Source organism: Dysidea avara, chromosome 1 (assembly GCF_963678975.1).
Source record: "Dysidea avara chromosome 1, odDysAvar1.4, whole genome shotgun sequence".
Classification (NCBI taxonomy): domain Eukaryota; kingdom Metazoa; phylum Porifera; class Demospongiae; order Dictyoceratida; family Dysideidae; genus Dysidea; species Dysidea avara.
Window position 1 is genome coordinate 62,210,985 of NC_089272.1, and position 24,938 is coordinate 62,235,922.

Sequence of the window (24,938 nt, forward strand, 5' to 3'; positions counted from 1 at the left end):
ATAGGTTGTGTCCAGGGGTCTGAGCTATTTAGTTCAAGAATAGGTAGCACAAATATAGTAAAATGATTTTTAGTAGCTATTGCTATATATATTACAATCTCCAAAACGAAGTGTATAAATGTTGTAAAGCATAACAAATAGTGAGAAGTCAGTTTTAGCTTACTCCACTCCTCACACTGATTATTTTAGTAGCAGACTGCAAGTTTTCTGAAGGCCCTTGGCTAGCAAGACTCAATAAAACCAACCTCAGAATGTGTAAAAACCAAAAATATGTCAGTCCAGTAGTCCAGTCCAGTGTTCCAGTCCAGTAGTCCAGTCCAGTGATTAGTTACACCCGATAAAATTTTCACTGTTAGGCCCAAAAACCTCGAAAAACAAAATTTTTGCCTTAAATGTTTAGGCTATACAGCAACTGTAGCAGTAAGCACATGTTGCATAGTATCAGAAGACAACATTGGTTGTTGACAGGTGTTATCCCACTATACTTGTAAACTTCTTGAAGATGACAATGAATATTCACAACCCAGGTGTCAGATTTGTCTAATAGATTCAGAAATGAAAACATTTAGCTCTTATAGTATCACATGATGAGTTATAGTTTTGAGCAATGCACCTATCAACGTCATTCCCTAGATACGTATATAAGGAATGGTGGGTATTCATAAATGTTACATGGTAAGTTCCCAACCCCCAGGGACAACTTTGTGTTACAAACTACAAATGCCATACAATGTACATACGTAGGGGAATTGCTAAGTACATACTTATTCTTGTTGCAAATGCCCCTACCCTGTGGACAAATTCTACCCTACCAGGTAGTTGTGGTGCATAACATTCATAGGTACATATGTACATGTAGTCCATTAATAATAAATACCAGCAAATCTTTGAGCAACCACATACATATCATTCCCCCACATACACGTTTATACATCTTAGACTACTGGGACTTAAGGTTAAGGTGGGATATGTTAGTGGGAATCAGCTTCAGCGGAGGGAGCCCGCGGCATTAGAATGTGAAGTACAAAAACAACAACAACAAGTTGATGTTGTGCTACTTCTAAAAACCAGGCGCCATGCAGCTAGCTAACTCATCTGGAATAACTATAGACAGTATATACTACTATGAATTAACCAACTATGTATTACTACTTTACAATAGGGTAGTTTGGGTTGTGCAATAATATAATTAGCTATTTCTCGTATTTTGTAATTCATGAAATATTCGTAATTCGTTCAATTACGTTGCTATGCACTGCTAAGGAAGCGTTTGTTAAATAAACCGCTTTTACCAACATATTACGCACAAAACTATCTTCTAAACTGTTTTATAGTGTGACTAACGTGTTTTTTCCCACAAATTCTCTCGACAAAGCCTCAAAGCTGCTCTTCATTTTCGTTTGCGTACGTAAGGGATACGCCCCCTTTCAACTCGAAGCGATAGGCTATTCCTGGCAGTGTACGAGGCCTGCACCGTTGTTTTTCAGTTGCTAAATGCCTGAAAACCTCAAGGGGAAGGTAGTCTGAGGAAAGTCACCACACCCGTATTTCAGTCCGCCGAAAAGAAACCACCTCAGAGCAAAGTTCACCTGTGCAGAAGTTTAATACAGACTTCATTTCACTTTTACTTCTTACGTAAAAGCTGCTTTTACCGTTATTAAACGATTTTGCTCACGTGGGTGCGTACGGACAAACATAGGTAGATAGTTACACACACACACTTTTACGAAAACAATTACAGTAAACCAGGCGCACGCCCACAGCCGGCCTTCGGCCGGCTGTGGGCGTGCGCCTGGTTTAAAAACAAGAAGATACTATAGCGCAATAACAACACAGTGGTACGCAAGGTACTGTATTTGAGCCAATTCAGGAGAAATGACTTAACCTTCAACTGTCTGTAGTCACGGAGAAGCGACTTTCTTGTTCCGTCTTTAATGGCTAATAAAAAAAAATTATAGCTACGGAGATTTTTGAGGCGGGTAACTTAAGCACACGTCACGTGACCTCGTGGATTCGTTAGTTGAAAAATCGCTTCCCCTTCTTGAACTCGTGACTAATAATTATCTTACGTAATGGGGATTTCCTAGAAATCTGTTGACGAGTCAGCGAATAGACTACGGCATAGATATTATTAACTCTTGATAGATTATCTATGACTGCGGCGAGTGCGCGGAAGTTCGGCGCCACTATGATTCACAGTGATTGGGCGAGTCACTGACGTTTAAAAGTATCAGCTGAGATTACTGTGACTGTAGAACGCTAGTGAGGTACGAATGTCAGTAGTTAAGAATGCTACGATTGGTTTAGTGCTAGTGGAGTATAAAGTTAATGTTTGTCAACTGTAGCCTTTGCTTGCCAACAAAGTGCGTAGGAGTCACATTTTGTTGAATTCAATCGGCATGTCTATATGTAGGGCACAGAGGTCATTCAAGTGTGAGATCATGTCTCGGTGTTCCTGGGGCAGGACAATTTTCAATGGTCCTGTGACGGTAATCTCAAGTGGTCAAAATGTAAGTAATGTATCAGTATTAGTAGTTAACTACACGTATGGATACAAATGCACACATTACAAAGGGTGACACACAAACACTTGGTGTAGGTTAATCTCCGACTGGTCATCGCATTCAAAAGTAAATGGTCAGGCTACAAATTTGTGAGTGTAAGGTCAAGATGGGATGTAGATAAAGTTTACAGAATTGTAGTATGGACTATTCTTTAACAAGACGTTAATATCCATTGATGGTTTTTTGATATTGTGTGTAGTAGATTCTGTATTTTTGTCACTTTGTTCCGACACATGAAAAGTATGGGCAATCTAGTTTCTGTGTGTTATACTTGTTGCATTGTAATATGATGTTTTGCTTAATAGTTCATACAGGAGAATGTATTGTGGTTTGTAATGTATACAGTGAAAACCTTTGCTAATTAACCACTGACCTTATCAAGGCAAGCACATAACTCACTTAGTGGGGGTCGATTGCCTTGCCATAGTATTGTTGTGTCATGTCTAGTAGGCCATGTCAACTTGATTATATAGTTGTTTCATGAGCACACTTTCATATAAGAAAATACCACTAGAAACTCTTGTATTCAAGCCTTGTATTCTTCCAATGCATTTAATTAATCTTCTTCAACAAAAGCTAGCTCAGAGACGCACCATGGCAGCAAACAAGTTGCCATTTCAAGACCACGCCCCATTATTTGTATTGTGTGTTGATTTGTACTCCTTTTGTCCTGACTTCTGTTATCCTCTGACTAAAAGTAACTAAGTGGTTGCTTTGTATGTATAATTTTTTAACACTGCTTGTACCAAGAGTTCATAATATTTGTATATATAAATATTATGAACTCTTGCTTGTACCCACACAGTTTATTCATAATGTTAATTTATTTTTATATTGTAGAGCCCTGAATGCAGTTATTTGGAGGCTGTGTGTGGTGTTTGCAAAGATCAACCGGCAACATTAAAAGTTTACAAGGAGTCAACACCTAATAACAAAGACCTTATACAAGAGATTTCATTTACGTGTGTGAAGCATGTTGACTATGTGAAAGAGCGATATGGAAGGATCATTGTGATCAAAATGTTTGAGGGTAATGATAACTTTTCTTTTTATGCTGAATCGGTTGCAGCTACTACAAAATGGTTTAGATATTGTGGACTACTCTTTTCTATACCATGTTATGTCATTCCGAACATTCCGGAGGAGAACTTGGTTTCACAATGTTTTATTGATGAGTGTGATGACCCTGAAAAGTTTAATGCAAGTATGTGAGTATGTGTTTTTGTCACAGCTCATGTATGTACTACTACCGTATGGAGGGAAATTTTGGCACTGTTAAAATTTGGCGAATGACCATGAATTTACCAAATTTTCCCCATCCAAATACTTTACTAGTCAAGAAAATAGCTAACCAAGCCTCGAACTAATCAATTTTCTACTCAACCAAGGGATACTGGGCCAGGAATCACGCAAGAGCCAAGCCTGCCTTGACCACCTTACTAGGTAGCTATCTACTGTATGCGTGGTATCCTCAAACCTCACGGTGTGACAAGTAGCGATTCCTACCATATTAAGTATGATATTCACTGTTCCAGAGGGTGTAGATCTACTGTCTATGTAGTTTTACCTTTTAGTTATAGATGACTCCCGCTGAAGAGGCGTGACACTCCCAGTTCTTGCTTCAGACAATGATTAGTAATCTAATTAATTAAATAGGGCGTGCGCTCTGCTAACAATTCGCCAAATTTTATTTTGCCAACAGTGATATTTTGCTTGATTCGCCAATTTTTTCCTTTAAAGTTTCCCTCCGTACGGTATAATTAAGTCATTGTATAGTGAGGTCATCTATACAAATTGACCATTTTACAAATCCCCAAAAATGTATTATTTGTTAACCACCTGGTCAGGTAATTTATGCCCTAAACAGGGATGGACAAATTTGACAGTTTAGCTACCATAGAGTCTGGTTGTTAAGTGCATCCGCTCAATAAAACTTTACATAACTGTTTTAATCAACACACATTTGTGCCTACTAAAATGCTGTGACAAAGATTATTATGAATTCACTTTCTTGGGTGTGATTTACATTCCCACATTTACCAGTATTTGGAGTCTAGTTTGGAGTCTAGTTTGGAATCTAGTTTCTGAACAAATATTTAATGTGAAGCAAGACCATTGCCATTAGTAGCTAGGCATAGCAAAAAGTGTGTTATTATTGGCTACGTACTGCTTGTACTAGTGCTGAAATGATTATTCGACTAATCGGTCGGCATGACACTATTCGTTTCATTAAGACATTATTCAAATATTCCTTAGCACTTTGTACACTGTGATCAGATGGATAAAGCCGGTCTTGAAACTTTGGATTCTGGAAAAGTGGCATATTTATGCTGTAAAGATTCTGTTTTAAAAGAAACCGAAATGCATAGCTCCCAAGCTTTACCTTGCTCCTTAACAAAAGGTTTCAGTACTTATTGAACAGAAATACATGCTTAAAGAATAATCAGATATTCTGTTGTTTTGTTCACAACTATTCGAGTAGTAAAAATTGCCATTCATTTCAACACTAGGGCCCAAACGAACTTGGATTGTCAGGGTTCGAACATTCATCAACTAAAGTTCACAAATCTTTCGAACTTTTAAATGGAGCTGATTCCTGTTTATAAATTATAGATCACAGCATATTAAATGTTAAATGCATGTCTCACAAGTTTGCAACACACACATGCAGTTGTACTGACTCAACAGTTTTACTGAGAAAACTTGAAATTGAATACCACAAGTTAAAATGTTTGTGGTTACTAGGTTTTAAATACATTTTACTACTGCTATACAGATGAGACAAGTGATGGCACCACATAGAAACCTTAAAACCTCATAGAGGCATGGCCTGTGACCACCACTAAACCATCAACACATAACTTAATTAAATGCCTAATACCATATGTCTGGCCTCCCCCACATCATTATGCAACAAAGCAAAATGGATAGCTTAACTGTATCACTATCTAATTAGTAACTATAGTTTGAACTGTTCAACCCACATTCGAATGTTCGTTCGAACGAACCTTCGAATTCATCAAAGTTCGTTTGGGCCCTAGTATGTATCACATGAAATTTTGTGTCTCACTCCTTTTTGTTATATATGTAGCTACACCTCGTGTTGGAGCTTTGTGGTCATCTACATGTGCCTAGACATGTGCTTATCAATCATTATTAAGTACATGCGTGCATGTAAGAAATAATATGCACTTAGTATATACGTGTGCTGGACAACCAGACTCTACGGTAACTCTATATGTTTTGAATTTCTGTAAAGCATACAGTACATGACAGACATCATATACCTATGTTTTTACTTTCATCAACTATAATAATCTTATCCTTCCTTCTTTTCTTTTGGAAAGAAGGTTCAAATTCAACTTGGTATTACAAGTTATGGCTACAAATATATGCACCTATAGTTTCCAAACTTATCATAATGCAAATATTAGATAAATTCTGAAATGGTGCAATCAACAGTGTACAAAAGCTGGCTTTGTTCATGCCTTGATTTCATCTCTGTATATTCCATATTTTATATCATACAGTGTATTACAAATAAAAATTACTTGACATTTTATTTCCACATGTGTCCATATGGAATCCCTGTATTATAAAAGTCAAAGTGTACTATAATACCTGTAGCTGCTTATACAGGATTTTGAATCAGTAACTGTAATTACTTTGTATCCAAATCTATTAGATAGGCACCAGTGTTGGCTAATTTCTGTGTGTTTTTAGTAGCCTGTAAATTATACATGTTGTTAAAACTATTCATGATCATCTAAAATTATATTTCCTTCTGCAGTTTGTGCATGGGTGGTCTACATAATCAATGAAGGGATTGCCTTGGAGAACACTACCTTGACTGGGCTCTGCATTATCACTATTCGCAGCAGTGATGCCACATTTAACATACATAATTTTCACACTGGGAAACATCTGCTGTCTTGGAAGCGTGCAGCAATAAGGAAATCTGGTTGTATAAAGTCACTTGTGTTCCTAGAGGCGGGTAGGAAATGTGCTGGTGGTCCAGGATTGTTGTGGATGCAACATCCAATTCCAAAGGCGAAAGAATTACAACAATGCCTCCATGAGTAAGTTTGTTATAGTAGATTGTAATGCCTTAAATATTGGTGTTTAAAAAAATATATATTGTTTACTAGTTTTCTATTCTATGGACCCGATGGTATCAGTCAACCGAGAGTATCCACCCATATTGCGTGTGACTCAGCAATGATCAAGAGCTATCATAAAGGTTGTGGTCGCGAGTCAATGCAAGCAAATGATGAAAGCCAGCATGTGGATCTTCCATGTACATCTTCGTGGTTGTTAAAACAAAGTCCGTCTTTGCAGGCATTAAAGGACACATCTGGCTTATCACAGAGTTCAACTGCTTCTAGTGGGTACTGCTCAGACACCAGTCAGTGTGATCCTTCTAGGGAAGATTTTCAATCCAGTACTACCAAAGTAATTCAACAACAGGGCTCATGTAAACACCACAGTTCTCTAGACAGAAATAGGAAAGGAAGCAACAATACAAACAATGATGGTACAGCTACTCCCTCAATAAACACATCAAAACATTCAACTGGTCAAATGTATGAAAACTGCTTTGTGAGAGCTTCTTCATCAAAGCAATATGAAAACTTTTCACCTTTGAACCCTCTTTTAACCCCTCCCCTACCTCCTAGATCTGTCAAAAAGACTCCTCTTTATGAGAATCAACCGCCAGTACTCAGCAATCCAAAGACAAGTCCCGAACACCCTTCAAATAACTGTTCCTCCACTTCAACTGTAGATTGCTCAACACAGACACAGTCCACATGTGAACCAGTGTCTCCAACAACTGAGAAACTAAGCAGGTAAATATTAGTACTTCATATCTGGGCGTGTAATGTACAGTATATTTTTGTGTACTGCATTACTGTTAGTGTTCAGTCTGCTAGAATTGCCTGTTACTTTATACACACTATAGTCTCCATGACTCATCTGTACCAGATCCCAATACCATATTTACATAATACAAATTCCTTATATTGTCTATGCAACAAAGTGTTGAGTTATGAGAAGCAATCTAATTGGTACTGCTGCTATTATAAAAAATATACTTATGCTACCTACCACATATAATGTTACAAGTGCTCGAATACATGCAATTGTGCATGATAAAAACTCACTAAAAAGGGATGTGACAGCTGTTTCGCTCATGAGTGTTCCTCTGTCAATGAAGACATGCGAGCAAAATGGTTGCCACACCCCCATTTAAAAATCGAACGCAATTATGCATTCGAGAACTTGTGACGTTTTGTACGGGCTATACTATACCTGGAAAACTGGTAGTTATAATAAGTATGCATGAGACTTTTTATGTTCACAAAATTGAGCACTCAACCATGAATTTATATTCATGCTATTGCTATTATTAATAATATAGATTTATAAATACTGTAGTTTAGCTAATTCATCAGTTATATAGTAATTTGGTAATTATGCTGCTATGCACTGCTAAGGAACTGTAACTCTAACAAACTGCAAATCACACGCACAAGTATCTGGTCAACTGTTTTATAGTGTGTCTGTCATGTTTTCTCATGCGAATTGCTTAGGGAAAGTGTATTATTTTTTTAAGATTTATTATTAAGACTTTACAGCACGAAGGTCTGTAGGACACCTGTGGTTAGGGTGGTATCATGATATTGCCCTAATCACATATCGATATCATGATATTGCCCTAATCACATATCGATATGATATCGCCCTAACCACAGGTTGATATGATATTGCCCTGTGGTCAGGGTCAGAGTAAGTTGGAAGCGTAATAAGTGCTATGAAAAGTTTTCGTGTTAATTGCATTTTGAGATTGTGAAGGTGGGATATAGCATTGAAGGAGGGAAGCGGTGGCCGTGATAGTCATTTCTAACCTTCTTGGTGGGTGGCCCATTGTTGCTATCGTTCATCTGGAAGTTTTCTTCATCTTTCTAGTTTTGTGTAATCCTGCATGCCACTACAGTCTTAGTGAAGTACGCTGCATAGGATGACCTCTTGGGTGTTTACTTATACTGTTTTCTCAGGTGGGACTCCCCTCTCTCTTTGTCTTTCTAGCTTGTCAACAAAGACATTTACTGCATCCGTGGCCTGGCACGAGATCTCGTGTGATTAATATAGCCCAAGTATAAAAACCTAACCTATTCAGTGAGGCTTAACAGGGCTTATTGTGCCAAGGCCATGTACTTGTCATATTTCATCAATCAGGAAGTATTTCAGCACCCAAGGAGGCCCAGTATGCTTTTCAATACAAAACCATTGGGCTCACGTGCACGCTTCCAACCTCCTCTGGGTCAGGGTAATACATGAAACATGGCCTGTGGTTTCCTTTGATCTGAGGTGTCATTGTGGTATATATTTACTAACTGTGTCAGGGGTAGTGGAGCAGGCCGAAGAGTGAGCATACAACACATACGATATTATTCTTGGGAGTCTGGGACCCCCCAGGAAATTTTTCATAGTTTAGAACTGCTCTGTTAGAGTATCTTGATCTTTTCTTGCAAGCGCATGGTTCAGGTGGGGGGCCATGCTCCCCCATTTCTACCACCTATGTACTGTATGATACAAAATTTTGGTGAGAGAAAATTTTGGCAATTAGAATTTGGTGGATAAATGCTTGTCATATTTGCATTCTCTCTATTTAGTTTACTAAAAAATTGAACAAAAATTTTCTATGGTGAATTATAGTCATTCCCCAAAATTATACAGTATTCCATTTCATGATCATTCTAGGTGACTGTCTTATTAGTAAGAGTAGTACAACAGTGTGACAGTTCTATTAAAATTTTTGACTGCTCTATTAGAGTATCTTGATCTTCTTTAACAGAATTGTGCAGATATTTGTACCGGTAATGTTTTGTAATTGCTTCAGAATGCCAACATGATTCCTTACTCCTACACATAGCTATTATTCCTGAAGCTGTGTCGTCATAATCACCCCATCCCTAAAAAGTAAACAAACTTGAAATCTCGTACAGCCTGTAGAATTTGAAATCTAGTCTTACAACAGATTTTCCATGTATTTCGAGTTCTTAACGTCATGTGAGTCAAATATTCTGGATATTCTGCTTTGAAATCTTGCCATAAAGTCTTTGAAATTTGGAAAGATTAGAAATCTTGTACAGGATTTGTTTTGACTTGTAGACCCCCTAGAATAAGCAACAGTGTTACAGGATAAACCAAACTACTTACTGTGCATGTGCATCTTTTTCAAAGTGAATAGTAGTCCAGATAAGTCTTAGCAGGAACATGGATTGAATGTGTGCGGTTGCCTATATTGTCTAGTTTGTGAAATAGTGATTTTATCACTGTATGTAGGTATATGTTGTGCTTTATAGTTCTCAAAGTGTCCCACCATTTTTACAGTATGCAATATTGAATCAGTTAATTGGTATCTTTAATTAAGGTATTACTGATTAAGCAGATGTCAAAATTGTATACTGTACATGTCTTTATCACACAGTTTTGGTCTAAAATACCACCCTTAAAACAGCCTCACAATACCTTCACGGTGCCTTAGCAATGTTGTTTAGGTATAACTAAGCCGTAAAGTGCCTTCAGTACAACCTGAAGCACTTACAATAGGTTGCTACATTTGTTCAAAATTATTCAGTGGAAGGACTGACTGATGTCTTTAGACCATCATAACTTGATAATGGCTAAGGCTATGGGCTTGATTTTTTCACTGCTCGACGTCGTTTCAGCCCAACATACAGCAATACATCATAGACTTACTTGTGTCTTACTTTGTAAACAACGAAAGTTTGAATTCAGCGAATCTACCAAACTTTATTCAGCTATCAGCTATTCAGTATATTGCTCTATGTAAGTTGCATGATATATTTGCCATACTTTGTCCGCTAACCTGCTTTGTGTGCTGATTCTCCAAACTTAAGTCGTGTCAAACTTTCATTGTTTACTGTATCTTTACTGACAGTGCAAGGTGTCGATTAGTAGAAACATTGTGTGATGGCTTCCATACAAATTGTCTTGAGTTTTCTGTTGTGACTGGAGTGATTGCAGAGGTCCTTGACTTCTTGACGTGTTCTTCGTTTGTAGCAGGCTGAACATAGCTGAAAACAAAGTGAAATGGCCACATTAGCAATTGATAGTTGGGGTGCGAGTTCAGACAAAAACAATAAGCCTGGCACCTTTCTTTCTTCTAATGCAATATGCATGGGTTCACCAGTCATAATAATGAATACACAACCAAGTACTAGGAAAAATTAGGAATTGTAAGTTCGATTTAATAATCAGTCTATACCTGACCTTCCTTGTTTCACTACGTTTACTTCTTTGATCCTAATCAAGCTTAAACTTCTTAATTTTTCCTGTACAGGTGTATAAGCACGCTTATGAGAAATTTAACTGAAGTATATGCACAACTCTCAAGAGTGCACGGTACTCAAGGGAGAGTGCATATAATTTATTTCAGTATTATCCCAAGCAATCATGCTCTGAATCATTTCTGATGGACTATGGTACTTCATTATAGAACTCAGTCCTGGATATTTTATAAAATGGACAAAATATGCTTGATCCATGCAAAATGCCACACAAATCACTATTAACACAGATGATGTAGCCTACCTGTAGCACAGTCTTAGCTATAGTCATTCCTCTAATATTGTATTGTGTATATGTGCTTTACACATGTTGTTAACATGTTATACAGGTCTTTGTCTGGTGGTAGTAGCCCTCCTCCTATGCCTTCAAAACATCAACTAGAAAGACTAGCTTTTCAAAAGTGCTCCACAAAAATGGTAGACAGTTTGAGCATAGCAACTATCCAGCCATACTTAATGGATCAAGGATTGCTAACTCAGAGAGACATTGAGATTATGATGCACAGGTACATGACCAATCATGAAAAAATTATACACCTTATTTCTGAGCTACCAAGGAAAGGAGATGGGTTCTTTGAAAAGTTTATGCTTTGTCTTTGCAACTCAAAATCTGGAACTGGACATAATGATATTATAAGGTCTCTGACAGTGTCATTGAATGAGGTTAAGATAGTTCATTCTAAAGGAGCTGAAAAGGTACATTGTCAGCCATAGTGTTTAAAGATCACTGTGCGTTAATCCCAGTACATAAAATTCAAAAGTTCTGTTGTGTAACTTTCAAATCTGACCAAACCAATATGACGTTTTATAATAATTATCAGTCAGCAAGCTTGGTCTACACAGCCCCTGAGGACATATTTACCTGCATCCATTATTACATTAGAGGCCCAAACAAACTTAGGTGAATTCGAAGGTTTGTTCAAACAAACGAACATTCGAATGCAGGTTGAACAGTTCAAACTATAGCAACTAATTAGATAGCAATACAGTTGAGCTATCTATCTTGCTGGGTTCCATAATGATGTGGGGGGAGCTAGACATATGGTATTTGGCATTTATGTGTTGATGGTTTAGTGGTGGTCACAGGCCATGCCTCTATGAGGTTTTAAGGTTTCTATGTGGTGCCAGTCACTTGTCTCAACTGTATAGCAGTAGTAAAATGTATTTAAAACCTAGAAACCACAAGCATTTTTACTTGTGGTATTCAATTTCAAGTTTTCTCAGTAAAACTGTTGAGTCAATACAACTACACGTGTGTGTTGCAAACTTTTGGGACATGCATTTAACATTTAATATGCTGTGATCTATAATTTATAAAGAGGAACCAGCTCCATTTAAAAGTTCGAAAAATTCGTGAACTTTAGTTGATGAATGTTCGAACCCCAAGTTCGTTTGGGCCCTATATTATATTGCATAATCTGGGGTACATGATTAAAAGGCTGATGGCACTGAGTTTGGAATGTAGGGCAAACAACACAGTACATTTTATGATTAAAAAGCAACTCTAATTGAGAACTCTACTATTCATAGAACATTCAGATAAACCCAAACATGTAGCTGAGGTAATCCTGTGTGTATTGTATATCTCAGTATGTTGTATACTTACCAGTAGTCAAAAAGATTTTATCCATCTATGTATCAAAGAGTACACGCCTACTTAAGCTCCTAATTAAATTTCTACCATATGATAAACTCAAGCTCAGCCTCCTACAGAAACTCGACCTACAAAAAGATGCTAGACAGCTAAATATGTTGGGTGGTATGGCTTTGTGCGTACACATCAACTTTGACATATCTCACTGATAAATTAGTGTGCCTCCATGTATGCCTACAAAAAGTATCTCATCCTCACATCTGTTTCAGGACAATAACTTACACAATAGCAATTGGTTAGTGGGTGTGGGTTCATGCAAGTCTACAGACAGCAGTGTCATGCACACATACAGAATTTAATGTACCTACTGATACAGAGCTTAATTTAATTCTTATGGTGCCAAGGACAAATGCCCGTACATATTCACAATTGTAAGGACAGACTTTAATTGTACAGACACGGGGAATACTTTACACTGTTGGAATTGGAATAGAGAGTTTCCATAGTATTGCTTTCATCACTATGGTTGAAGGTTTTGAGGTCAACTACAAGTTGACTTGACCATACACACTGAAATTACCAAAATATGTTATTTCAACATCCTAAGTGATCAGTTATATTGACCATCCCTAGTTATTTTGACTGATTTAGTTCAAATGCCTACCCTAGTTACGACCACCTTTAGATAGTCATTTTAACCAAAATTTCTGTAGTTTAAATTTACCCATGGAGGTCAAATTGATCCATTTGAATTTGCTGTGTGGTTTTTGGGTGATGTGGTTTCATGGGACTAACCTTTGTGGTCCCTACTACAATACAGCACTATTGTACCTTATGATACAGTAAGACATAGAATGTATGTACACCTCACTCATCACCAGACTATTACTTTTTCACTAGATGCCAGAACAAACTACTGCGAGTTGAAGACTTGTCTGAGGTGTTTGATTTCTCAAAAGATTTATCACTTATAACTGCTGTTACAGTACTGAAAACATCCACTTAAAAATGCTATCATGTACTATACATCATTTGTAATGGTTTTTAATGGCACAATCTTGTATCAAATTTTTTTGTGAAATTTCCCCTTTTTTAGTTGTATACTGTACATAACTATGCATAATATTGATTTATGTAATGTATTAAATTATTTTTAAACACTGAAAGTATATACTGAGGAAAAAAGTGATAACTTAATTATGAATGTATTTCAGGTACCATTATAGCTACCGCTGAATATTACAAACACCTGTATACAGTATCCAGCTTTAATGTACAGTACAATACCTACATACACATTATGTTTGAAGTGCATGTTATTTTTGCAGGCGTATGAACTTCAGGATTTTTTCAAGCTTTCCAAGTAGGCTACCAACATATTGTAGCATAGAGTAAACCCTGATGGTCACAATTGTTTAAGAAATCTTATTGAAATAATAAGAAATTGCGCACACTCAAAACTGCATTGTGTCTAATGTGCACCACTCAAGCTTTAAAAACACTGAAATAATTATATGTGAACAAACAACTCACATTTTTTTGCATAGTACAGTATCACTGGTCTGTGGTTTAGCTATCATGGTTGTCTCAGCTGCTGTCATTTCTAGTGGATACAAACAAGCAATTGGTCAGTTTGTCTTGCTAGTAGTAGTTCTGATATCTACAGATCAGTTCATCTGCTCCCTTGTTAAGGTCTTCAATCACGGCAAGTTTCCACTTTATTCTAGGTACATCATGAACTAGTACTACATCTCCAATGTTGATTCTTTGCTCATTGTTTCCAGTACTCCTATGGGTCTCTAGATCTCTCAAGGCAGTCAGGTACTCTCGTTTCCATCAAGTCCAGAAGTGCTTAACAACGGCTGCTTGGGTGTCTTCATAGGTCAGAAACATCTCCAAAATCTGGATCATCGAGTTCATCAAGGTCAGTTGTACAGTGAGGAAATGTTGTAATTCTCTTACCATAGAGTAAGTGGGCTGAGGTAATTGGCTCAGGGTCTCTTAGATCTGGCATTACATATGTGAGTTGCCGATCATTCAGTAGTGCCTCTATCTCAACAATGACTGTAGCATGTGTCCGCCCTAAGATTTTCTTAAGGGTTGACTGTGAGACCAAAAAGTCTTTTCCAAAATCCCCCAAGCCATGGGGCACATTTGGGGATGAACGTCCATGTAACGCCTTTGTGCCAAAGCTTCTAACAATTCAGTAGAAGTAAACAATGTCTTCAGTTTTTCTGCTGCTGCCAAAAAGGTGGAACCATTATCTGATAGTGGTAACCTAGGAAGTGATCATCATCCAGCAAATCTACAAAATGCTTGTAGAAAGCATCCTACTGTCAGGTCATTGATGATTTCCAGGTGGACTGCTCGGCATACAGCACAGGTAAACAGACAGAGGTAAACTTTGCATTCTCCTTCAGTGGTACGGACTCACAAGGCACCAGTAAAATCCACTCCAGTAATGGTGAAGGGATCTGTGTAAGTGACTCTAGACTTCACAAGTGGAGGGGGGTCAGGAATGGTGTAAGGTTTTCCACTAGAATTCTTGCATACTACACACTTGGTAAAGACAGTGCACTGGATGTCATAATTATATCCATTTCAAGTTAGCTTGTGTTAACTCAGATGCTGTTAGAGGTCCTGTATGTTTTGATGAACTAGAATGTCTGGTGTTGTAAATAAATTGATACACATCAAGACACACGGTAGTGTGTCGTGCGGCCCAAGAAGCCGGCGCGTAACACCCGTGAGTATATTGACAGGAAGAAAGAAAACGCAATTTTCGCACCTCCGTAGCTCTGTGCTGCCTTGATGAAACAAGACGATTTTTGCTGTGGACACTCCCTCCACCTTCAGCACTCCACATTCCAAATTTGAGCGAAATCGCTTCAAGCGTTCCCGAGATATGCGACTTCAAAAATTGGCTTAGTTTCTTGGTTTTTTTCTTCTTATTTTTCTTCCTCTTTTCGCACACTTACAAAAACTGCTATACAACGCGAACGCCATATCCGATCGCCTTGAAATTTGGCACACAGAAGGGGAGTATAAAGGCGCATCTCTGTACCAACTTTGGCTGGAATACGATAAACAGGCAAAGAGTTATGAGCGATTATTCACGAACACTTTGAGTAATACGGATACCACCAGAGGTCACCACCGTAAACTCTTTAAATTTCGATCTCGGCTGCTAGTGAGGCATAATTTTTTCACCAACAGAGTAGTTAATTTGTGGAATTCTCTTCCAGCAGATGTTATTTCTGCACCAACTGTGGCATTGTTTAAGAAGAATCTTGATGATTTATGGAGAACAAGATATGGGCACTCTCAAGGCCTGCGGCCTAGCTTGACAGTCTTGTACTGCCAAGCAATTTTTGTCCATTAATAATAATAATAATAATAATAAAAAAAAAACAATAACACCAATAAGTTGTCACGCCTACAGGGTAAACCGCGTATGGGAAGAAGCTGAAAATCGGTGGGTGAATAGGTTAACTATTGAACCTCAAACCTTTTGTGGTTTGAAAGAAATCGAGCTAAAAACCAGGAAGATACAACGAAAAAACCAATAGTGTGTAACAATACAGAGGGACAACTATGACTTACCACTGTACCAAGTTTTGTTTGCAAACAAACAGCCAAACACGTACTATGGATGATTTTATAAGAGCCAGTCTCATTGAAGCTGCATAAATGTTTTCGTAAATACACCTAGATTTGAAATACCCATAACTCGGCAACAAAAGGTACTATGACTCTCAAAATCGAGTATGAGGTGGGTAATAGATGCAAATGTAATGTGGTAGTGTTTAAAATTTGAAATCAACCTCGGAAGTGCTGTATCAGGCGTAATAAAAAGTGTCCGGAGTTAGGAGCATGCACGAAATTTACACATAGTTGAATTTTGGAGCGCAGCTCCCCGACGAATGGAGATATTTTGATAAAACTTGCAGGACTGATGCACCATAGGATAGGCTTTATCACCATATTTTAAGGATTAAGTAATTCGCTTGCATGGCGGAGATAGAGCACCAAAAGCAAAAACTGTCCGGAGTTAGGCTCACTTACCTTATGTTAAACCCATACATTTGGGCCTACCGAACCATAGTCTGTATTGCCACATGTAGACGGACTTCAATCCTACCAAATGGGTCGTTTAACCTCTTATTATACAAAATTTCATTACCTTCACTGCAGAGCGGAAATTGTACACCGCTATTTGAGATGTATTGCCAATCCAACACTGTATGTCAATTTAATTTTTAATCAGTAGGCCCATGACCTCAAATTTCTGGTATTGAACAGTTGGCGATCACGAAAAGTAGAATCAGCTGGTGAAGGAATTGTTTGTAGTAAGAAAGAAAGACAATTTGGACAAGGTCTGTACATCAGTGTGTTAATATTATAAAATAATGGCATAATGGTAATACCCTCCCGCCCGCATCATAATAATTAGAAAGGCTGGATGAGAAACTAATAATCACTGAATAGGGGCCTTAGGTGAATTTTTTGCCAAGACCAAGTGGCACAAAAATTCACTTGAATTGTCGTTATTAAAATGTTTACCATAAACCTACCATCACAGCCATTTCTTGGCCGCCACCTTGGATTTTACATCTTTTTTCACCATAGCCTTTTTGAGGGCCGCACTGTTTTTTTACAGCTTGGCTGTTTTGGATTAGATAGGCAGTAACAGCTAGTAATTTGCTTAGCTTACTGAATCTTGTTACATCTATGAGGTGCTGGAGCCCAATACCAGGTGATTCAGTAGTGTTGACTGGTGGTATGTCAACCTCCTCATCAACATCTGTATGAGTAGAATTTCTGCATGTGGCCGTATTGGCCATCTGGGTGGTGAATTCAACCATGTTGGACCTTGTCTCCATTGAATGAATGAGTTCAATTGATCAAAGGTTATTCCTCGGGTGAGCAGATCAGCCGGGTTGTCAGCAGATGGGCAATATCTCCATTCTATTGAAACTGATCGTATTTCATTGACTTGATTGCTGACAAAGGTCTTCAGTGGTTTCTTGATAGTAATACAGTAATGGCTGTCGGACCAGAAACAAACATTAGTGCCAGTGCTTATAGATGTTGAGATAAAACCATATAGTCTTGGTACCAAGTACAGCAGCCATCAACTCAACTCTAGGTAGAGTGTGCTACTTGAGGGGTGCAGCTCTTACTTTCAACATTATAGTATTGCTGATCGTGCTCCTTGTTGAAAGTATGCAACAGCTCCATATATTATGTATTTGGACTGGAATCTGCCAAAATGTGTGTGTGTGTGTGTGTGTGTGTGTGTGTGTGTGTGTGTGTGTGTGTGTGTGTGTATTGTAACTTCAGCTGGTACTACTATCGCAATGCATTGACGTGGAAATGGCATTGCTGTGGGTTGGGTAATGTCAGTGGAAAGCTTGTACCAAGTCTTACTTAGAGCTTCACTTAGTAGGGTGTCCCATTTCAAATCTTGCTGCCATAGTTGCTGTAAGAGCAGTTTAACAGTAATGGTGACAGGTGTTGTTAGACCTAGTGAATCAAAGATGCTCGAGGTCCACTTCAAGATATTTCTCGCTTCGTTGCTAACAAGGTGAACATTGTGGTATCTGGATTAGGTAGGACGCATACTGTGTCTGAGTGAGTATTCCACCACTGATAAGCCTAGTACTTTAATTGGATTCGTAGTGTCAGCTACATTTTGTGTATGTACCACACTGTTCAACTGTGTGCTGTTAGATTCCTAAGACCGTAAATTGAAGCTAGCACTGCCTTGAATGGATCTGGATTGTTCAAAATACTTTACAGCAGCTTCTTCATTGCAGGAGCCTGACACAACATTGTCAATCTGGATATTATGGAGGAGATCTCTGGATGTTGATGAGTCATTCTAGTTTAGATGGTAGTGTATAGTAGCATTAGCATGAAGGGAGAACATATTGCTCCAAACAATACAACTTTAAAACGAAATACAAATTGGCTGCTTGAATCAGCCAGATTGGAGAGCCAAAGGATATGTGTAAAGTCTCTGTCTACCTCATCTGATGTACATGTAAAAATGCCTTTTCTATGTCTGCAGAAAATGCAAAGTTGTGCTGATGGAAGCATAACAAGATTGAACAAAGATCATTTAGAAATGGGGGCCCAGGGTTGAGGCAGTCATTCAGACTGGGCAAACTTGATGACTGTTTACAGCTGCAGTCGTAGATGATTCGGATTGGTGTAGTTGATGGCTCTTTTGGGTGATCAGTCCTCCATGGGAACTTGAGGCAGTATGTACCATTTGGCTGCAAAGTGATGTTATTATCTAGTTACTGTTGTAGAAAATCTGTGTCAGTGTTCTGTTTCATTGGTGTGGTACCTGGTTTCATTGGTGTGGTACCTGGCTACAGATTCCACCTTCCAGAAATTATCACAATCTGTATCTTCAGTGATGCAGGAAAGGGTCAGAACTTGTGAGCAGGTGATGTAAGCTGACTGGGGGATTGGTAGTAGGCCGGATAGGAGATAACCCAATCTTGATTCAACAGCAGTTGGTCCATTGCCACGGATAATTCGATCTTGTATAAATTGCCAATAGTAACCAGCTCCAATTAAAATAGATATGTTGAAATTCTCATCATGGTAACTGGATGGGCTAAAAATAAAAACTAACATGCCATTTTTATTTGTTAATACTTATAACCATCCTTTACGGTGCTAGGAATCATGCACAGTAGTGTTAGTCTCTGTATGGATTGTTGGGTAGGGAAAAAATATAGCAGCCAATTACATTATTAGGAGCTTAGCTTAGGCTCTTAGTAGTGGCTGCTTATATTAGGCTCCTATAGCAATGGATGCTTAGGCTCCTAGTAACAGATGCTTAGGCTCTTAGTAATGGATGCAATTTTCGCACGATACCATACACTAATGACTTTGTAGCAAACTTGAATATCAAGATCAAAAGCATACAGGCAGAAAGTAGTCTATCCAAACAATGGCCTTGAGTAATTATTGCATATAGATCCTCTATTCTATCCAGAGATCCATTGCTGTAAGGCAATCTGTCAGCTTTCTAGATTATAAATTTCCTGGACATGAAATTTATACAGGACTGTTGAGTCCTGTAGACCTTCAGCTTTTATGCTGTGAAATAAAAATAAAATAAATAACAGTATAATAGACTTCCATTTGTGCGTGCATGTGTTGTATGCCTTATAAAAACATACTGTATAATGTAGGTACATGCATATGTATGTGCACACGTATGCGACCTGGTCTGGTTTGTGGTATTTCCACTTAGCACAACTTGACAACTCATTACCTATCTTGTGAACTAGTTAATTAGCTACTTAAAACATTTTCAATTCAACGCATAGCATCAAAATTTTTAAAAGGGGATTCATTAAAATTAATGCACATGAAGTTATGGTTTTATCACACCTGCATGATCTCATGCTCACACATAATTCTACTGCATATTACCAATAATTATAACATATTTTATTCAGTGAGTATAACATTCAAGCACACATGCAATTTGTACTTATATATTTAGTCAGGGAAGGACAGCACGATCAGCCCCATGAATCAGCTGCACACTATTGTGTTAATATGCAGTAGCTAGCTATGTTCCCCAGTTTTACAAATGAGTAGTCAATGGAGAGTTAAATCAGTTGCTCAAGGAAATAACAGTAGCAGTCACCTCCTGGTCATTAATTCTGGAACCTTGTGATTATCAAGCTGTTATCCTCCAACAGTCCTGCTACTGCCTTTCTTTATACAGTTAACTATACTCCGTTATTTCTGCCTGTAAACGTTTAGCAAGAGCACTCTCACCTACAGATCGACTGCATAATGCTTTCAAAAGTTTCTTCCATGATTTCTCAGCTTGTGTGTTCCCCAGCCATTCTCTAAACATGTGTCTGCATGCAATCCTGGAATCCTGAGTGTCATATTCGATTCTTGTCAACTCACTCGAGGGAACACCTAACTGGAGACCCATCTCAAACCACTTGGTAGACATGAATGGGGTGACCATTTCTGTAATGCTGGCAATATCTGAAAGAAGTAATAAGGAATATGTAAAGTATTACTATGCTTTAGGGAATATTATAGTGTAAGTACTAATTTTAAAAGTATGACATTTTGGTAGGTTGCACCTAAATTATCAGCTATCCCAAATGACCATATACAATTGCATTTCTGTGAGTTACAGTTATAAATGTGACTTTTACTGACCCACAATGTCACTATCAACAAATAAAACACTTGGCGAATATAAAGATGATCAGGAGTCAAATTATGAGTCATTATAGTATTGAAAGTTTAAATACTGTACCAGCTTGCTCAGTATCGGAGAAGAGGAAGTTTCACCCTTCTCTACATTTTCCTGTATTACTCCTACTAGCTCTTACAGAGTATGTAATATCTTCTCTTTATACCATAGATAGAGTACTGCCAAAACACTGCCACTAAGAAGTGTCACAGAAACTCATAAAAGTAGTCAACTTTGTGCCAATAATTCTAATATATGTAGTGGTTACTTACATGAAAAACCTAACTGGTATGCTTATGTTTGCTACAAATTTTGGGAATAATAAAATTAATAAGTAACTCAGGAATAATTTTGAGAATAATAAGTGTATAAAAAAAGAAATGCCGGAAAAAAAGATTTTGGAGCTTAATAGCCTTAAGCCTAGTGGCACGGGTTTGGTAAGTGTCTATCCTTAGTCATCATCTGCATGTAATAAAATGAATGAGGTGTTAATTTTCTGTATTGACATTTTCCTTGCAGGTGCTTACATAGAAGCCGCAAATTTATTATTAAATGAAGCACTTACACTACTGTAAGAGGGAGTAGATTATTTGAAACACCAGCAGACAGAACATGGCTATATACCATGCCCCTTAATGATCTAGTTGTGCACTGTATACAACAGGAACACGAGGAGGTTTATAAGGTAGCAGGGGTCATTATAATAAAAATTGCTTAAACAAGGGGGATCACCATCTGAATTGCAAAATTAATTCCTATTTAAGCCCATATAGCTAAAGTACGGATAGCTACATCTGCACATCAAAATAATGATTACCCTCCTTGTATACCGCTTTATTGTGTAATGATCCTTGTAACTTCATTCTTCATTAGTGAACTACTATATATAACATGGCCAAGGCAAACACCTGCATGGACTGCTCTATTAGACTAAGTATATATCTTGATGTTTCATCTGTGAATATTTTTAGATACCTGGTAAAGCAATGGTCTGCCATTCTCCTCTTTAATATATGATACACAATTTGCGTAGGTAGCATAACTATAGTTTATGCTATGTGTACCAGTCATGCATGAATGTGTGGTAATGAACTGTAACTTGAAAAGAAGGGGATGGTGTATGCATCAATTAAGAGCATTAACTATAATGACTATAATGTTACATCATTTACCAAGTGGTAGTTTTATCTCCGCATTAGTTGGTGTATTCTCTTTTGGAGGTAGTAGTTGATTGTCACCAGTAACCTACGTACAATGTACAATAAATCAAAGACACCAATTTCATAGCAACCAAGTTACAAAGTAGGGATTTTTGTACAGTGTATGAAAAGAAGGAGAATTAGGCTCCCACAAAGCATGAAGAAAAAATTAAGAATAAAAAATATATAATAGTCTAGAGTGCTATTCCAGCATAATTGCTAGCATATTAGGTGGGTAATTCAAACAATGGAACTTAATTCCATGAAAATAGATCAATACTCCCTAATAGAGCAGTCAGTAGAATCCTTAGATTGATACTCTCTGATAGAGTAGTTACTTTGTAGTGAAATATTTTATGTAACAGAACATCTATTGATTAAATGTTCCAGAAATGTTTTTAACCTAGGAGTATAATGCAAGCATAATGGGAACACTGAAAAGCATAATAAGTGAAAATATTTTGGGAAATTCCTGAAAGTATTTTTGGCAAACTTTTGAGTGCATATTTGACTCAGGCTTATTGTATTTTGCTTCAATTTGGTTTACTTTCTACCCTTATTATAGTCAATATGCTTAGCAAGATCTCAAGAAACTACACATAGGTGTAACAACCTTGGGGGGGGGGGCAAAGGGGCTCTAACCCTTGCAATTTTCTGATTGTAAATTGCAAAAAGATCGAGATACTCTAATAGAGCAGTCAATTACTCTAATAAAGCAGTCTCAGCATCCAGAGAGGCAGTGTAGCAAATTATGAACTTGAATTTTATGTGCTTAATAATCAATGATACAATGTATATTTGGTGGAGGGCAGCCATTCTTAGCAGGTATTGATTTTTTTTTTTGCTCTTGAACATTGTGCCCTACGAAACCGAGAGTCTAGAACCCCCCTATCTAAAAATAATCTTGCTATACACCTATGCAATACTGCAACTAGAGGCTACCGATAGCTACCATGCATGACAATCTATTATGTATATGATCACCTCTTTTGTGACATTATTGCCATCAAGTTTTGTATCACTTGCACATTTCCTCAACTCTTCACACTTTAAAACAAGTTCCTCATGAATCACATCATGTCCAGTTCCACTTGTAGTTTGTTTTAAGCACCACAAGAAGGATTGAAACCATCCCTTTCGCTTTCTAGGTAAATTATTCACCAAAAATTTTGCTTTATCTCTGTGTGACCGGCTGTCACTTAGTAAATACTGTCTGTCATTATCATCAGTGAATAGCTGTTGCCTCTTTAATAATGGTTGAAGGATTGCAGCATGTAGTTTTCTAGTTAGCACTGGGAGACAAGCTTTTAATGCCATTTCTTGAATATCATCATGCATTGCATCCCAAGTAGTGGAACAATTATCTGATTCACTAACATAGAACAAATAAAATATGCACTATATATGTACAAATGCCACTCAACCAAAATCATGAATATAAACTAATGATGATGTAGTTCAAATGGTAGGAAACGTTGTTACATGACTGCATGTTAGTGAGCTATTAATTTGCAGATATAGTTTGTCTATAAACCATGAAGCACAATGAGATAACAGCATGCAGGATTTTGATTCAGCAGATACCAAAAATAAGATCTTTACCAATATTATACAGTGTATATACACTCATACGGACAAGCCTTACAAGCTTACCATAGCATTATATTTCCCAAGCTAACATTTTTACATTTCAGTGTATTCTTCAATCAAATGAATTTCCACAATAATCTGTACCTAACTTTGCACATCACTGTAGCATCGCTTGAAAATATTAAATACTAAATATATATAATTCTTTTTGGAGTAACGTCCCTGGGATTTGTTTAAGAGCTTGCACTATGTATGGTTAAGAGGTCTGCGGTTTACTGGCATATGGATATGATGTACAGTGCAATTATACGTATCCAATATACATACACAAACCTGTCATGACACTTCTTTTTAGATCTGTTTGTTAGATCTGGTGGCTGTGGCCAGCTAGAAGATGACTCTTGCTTTTTGTTCACTGAACTAAGGTTAACTTGACATGTTATTTGCAATTCCTGATCAGTAGAATGATGTGTGTGGAGTGTAGAGATTTTATGGGTCAACACAAAGGATTTGGATAATGACATGGAAGATGAAATAGTTATACTGTCTGAAGCACTTGTGCTAGTAGTAGTAGAATAATTGAGATCCTGACAACCTGAGTCAATAATATCATCATTGCAGTCTTGATTGTCAGAATTTGCAGAGAAGTATTCATCAGAGTCTGGTGATAGTGACCTTTCTGAGTCAAGAAACAATGATGATTTTTGACAATCAGCTTCAGAAGATGAATGTGTTGTGCCGTGAGTCAAGAAAGGATCAACAGGAAGACTAGTCGTCATTGGGTATGCTTTACTGTCTGCGTATGATCCAGAATTAACTGAGCTTGTAAGAGACAAATCACATTCCTCTTGAGAATTTCCACAGTTAGATCTGAATTATATCCACATGCATGACATGAACTAGTAAATCAGTTTTATATATACTAGTCTACTTACTTTTGAACACATTCACAGATTTCTGAAGCATTAAAGTTGAGGCTGTACATCCATAGTAGACCCAAGTGGCGTATCTTCACATATACCATAGATCCAATATTATCACATATCAGCAAATCAGTCATATTCCAAGAATGCAGACACTTTTCAGTGGACACATCAAGAATTCTAAACATATGCTCACCACCTCTATTGCGGAGATCAATAATGTGTACACCTCGGTATTCACGATCATGATAAAACTCACTCTCAACTAAGAACACTATCCAAAGGTTTGCTAAATAGTTGGTAAAAAGTTCAAAACAAACAATCAAAGGTATAGACTACATTAACATCAGATACCTTACCAGTGTCCTTATATTTCTTGTTGAAGTTCTTTATTGCAGCTTTATGGTAAAATCTTGGCACATCAGGAATTAAATAATTTGGA

At 37.5% G+C, this 24,938-nt stretch overlaps 2 protein-coding genes across 2 annotated transcripts; one reads left to right on the forward strand and one right to left on the reverse strand.

Annotated features, from left to right (window-relative positions):
• The first annotated feature begins 2,107 nt into the window (after positions 1 to 2,107).
• Positions 2,108 to 13,699, forward strand: LOC136239994 (uncharacterized). Its single transcript, XM_066030790.1, has 7 exons — positions 2,108 to 2,267; positions 2,414 to 2,510; positions 3,405 to 3,768; positions 6,355 to 6,643; positions 6,713 to 7,411; positions 11,269 to 11,635; positions 13,434 to 13,699. Exons 2-7 carry the CDS (start codon positions 2,442 to 2,444, stop codon positions 13,458 to 13,460), a joined length of 1,815 nt encoding a protein of 604 aa, XP_065886862.1. The 5' UTR covers positions 2,108 to 2,267; positions 2,414 to 2,441; the 3' UTR covers positions 13,461 to 13,699.
• A 6,257-nt stretch (positions 13,700 to 19,956) lies between these two features.
• LOC136240003 (uncharacterized) lies at positions 19,957 to 24,430 on the reverse strand. The gene is made up of 4 exons (XM_066030802.1): positions 23,907 to 24,430; positions 22,968 to 23,355; positions 21,957 to 22,029; positions 19,957 to 20,567 (listed from the first exon to the last, which is right to left on the reverse strand). Exons 1-4 carry the CDS (start codon positions 24,350 to 24,352, stop codon positions 20,293 to 20,295), a joined length of 1,182 nt encoding a protein of 393 aa, XP_065886874.1. The 5' UTR covers positions 24,353 to 24,430; the 3' UTR covers positions 19,957 to 20,292.
• Between the last annotated feature and the right edge of the window lie 508 nt (positions 24,431 to 24,938).

Bases quoted from the DNA above. Each gene is read 5' to 3' on its own strand.
- LOC136239994 (XM_066030790.1), top strand. From the start codon at position 2,442: ATGTCTCGGTGTTCCTGGGGCAGGACAATTTTCAATGGTCCTGTGACG. The intron at 3,769-6,354 runs GTATGTGAGTAT...TTCCTTCTGCAG, and splicing joins CCCTGAAAAGTTTAATGCAA to TTTGTGCATGGGTGGTCTAC. The intron at 6,644-6,712 runs GTAAGTTTGTTA...ATTGTTTACTAG, and splicing joins TTACAACAATGCCTCCATGA to TTTTCTATTCTATGGACCCG.
- LOC136240003 (XM_066030802.1), bottom strand. From the start codon at position 24,352: ATGACGACTAGTCTTCCTGTTGATCCTTTCTTGACTCACGGCACAACA. The intron at 23,356-23,906 runs GTTTGTGTATGT...GTTCTATGTTAG, and splicing joins AAAAAGAAGTGTCATGACAG to TGAATCAGATAATTGTTCCA. The intron at 22,030-22,967 runs GTGATCATATAC...CATTGTACGTAG, and splicing joins GCAATAATGTCACAAAAGAG to GTTACTGGTGACAATCAACT.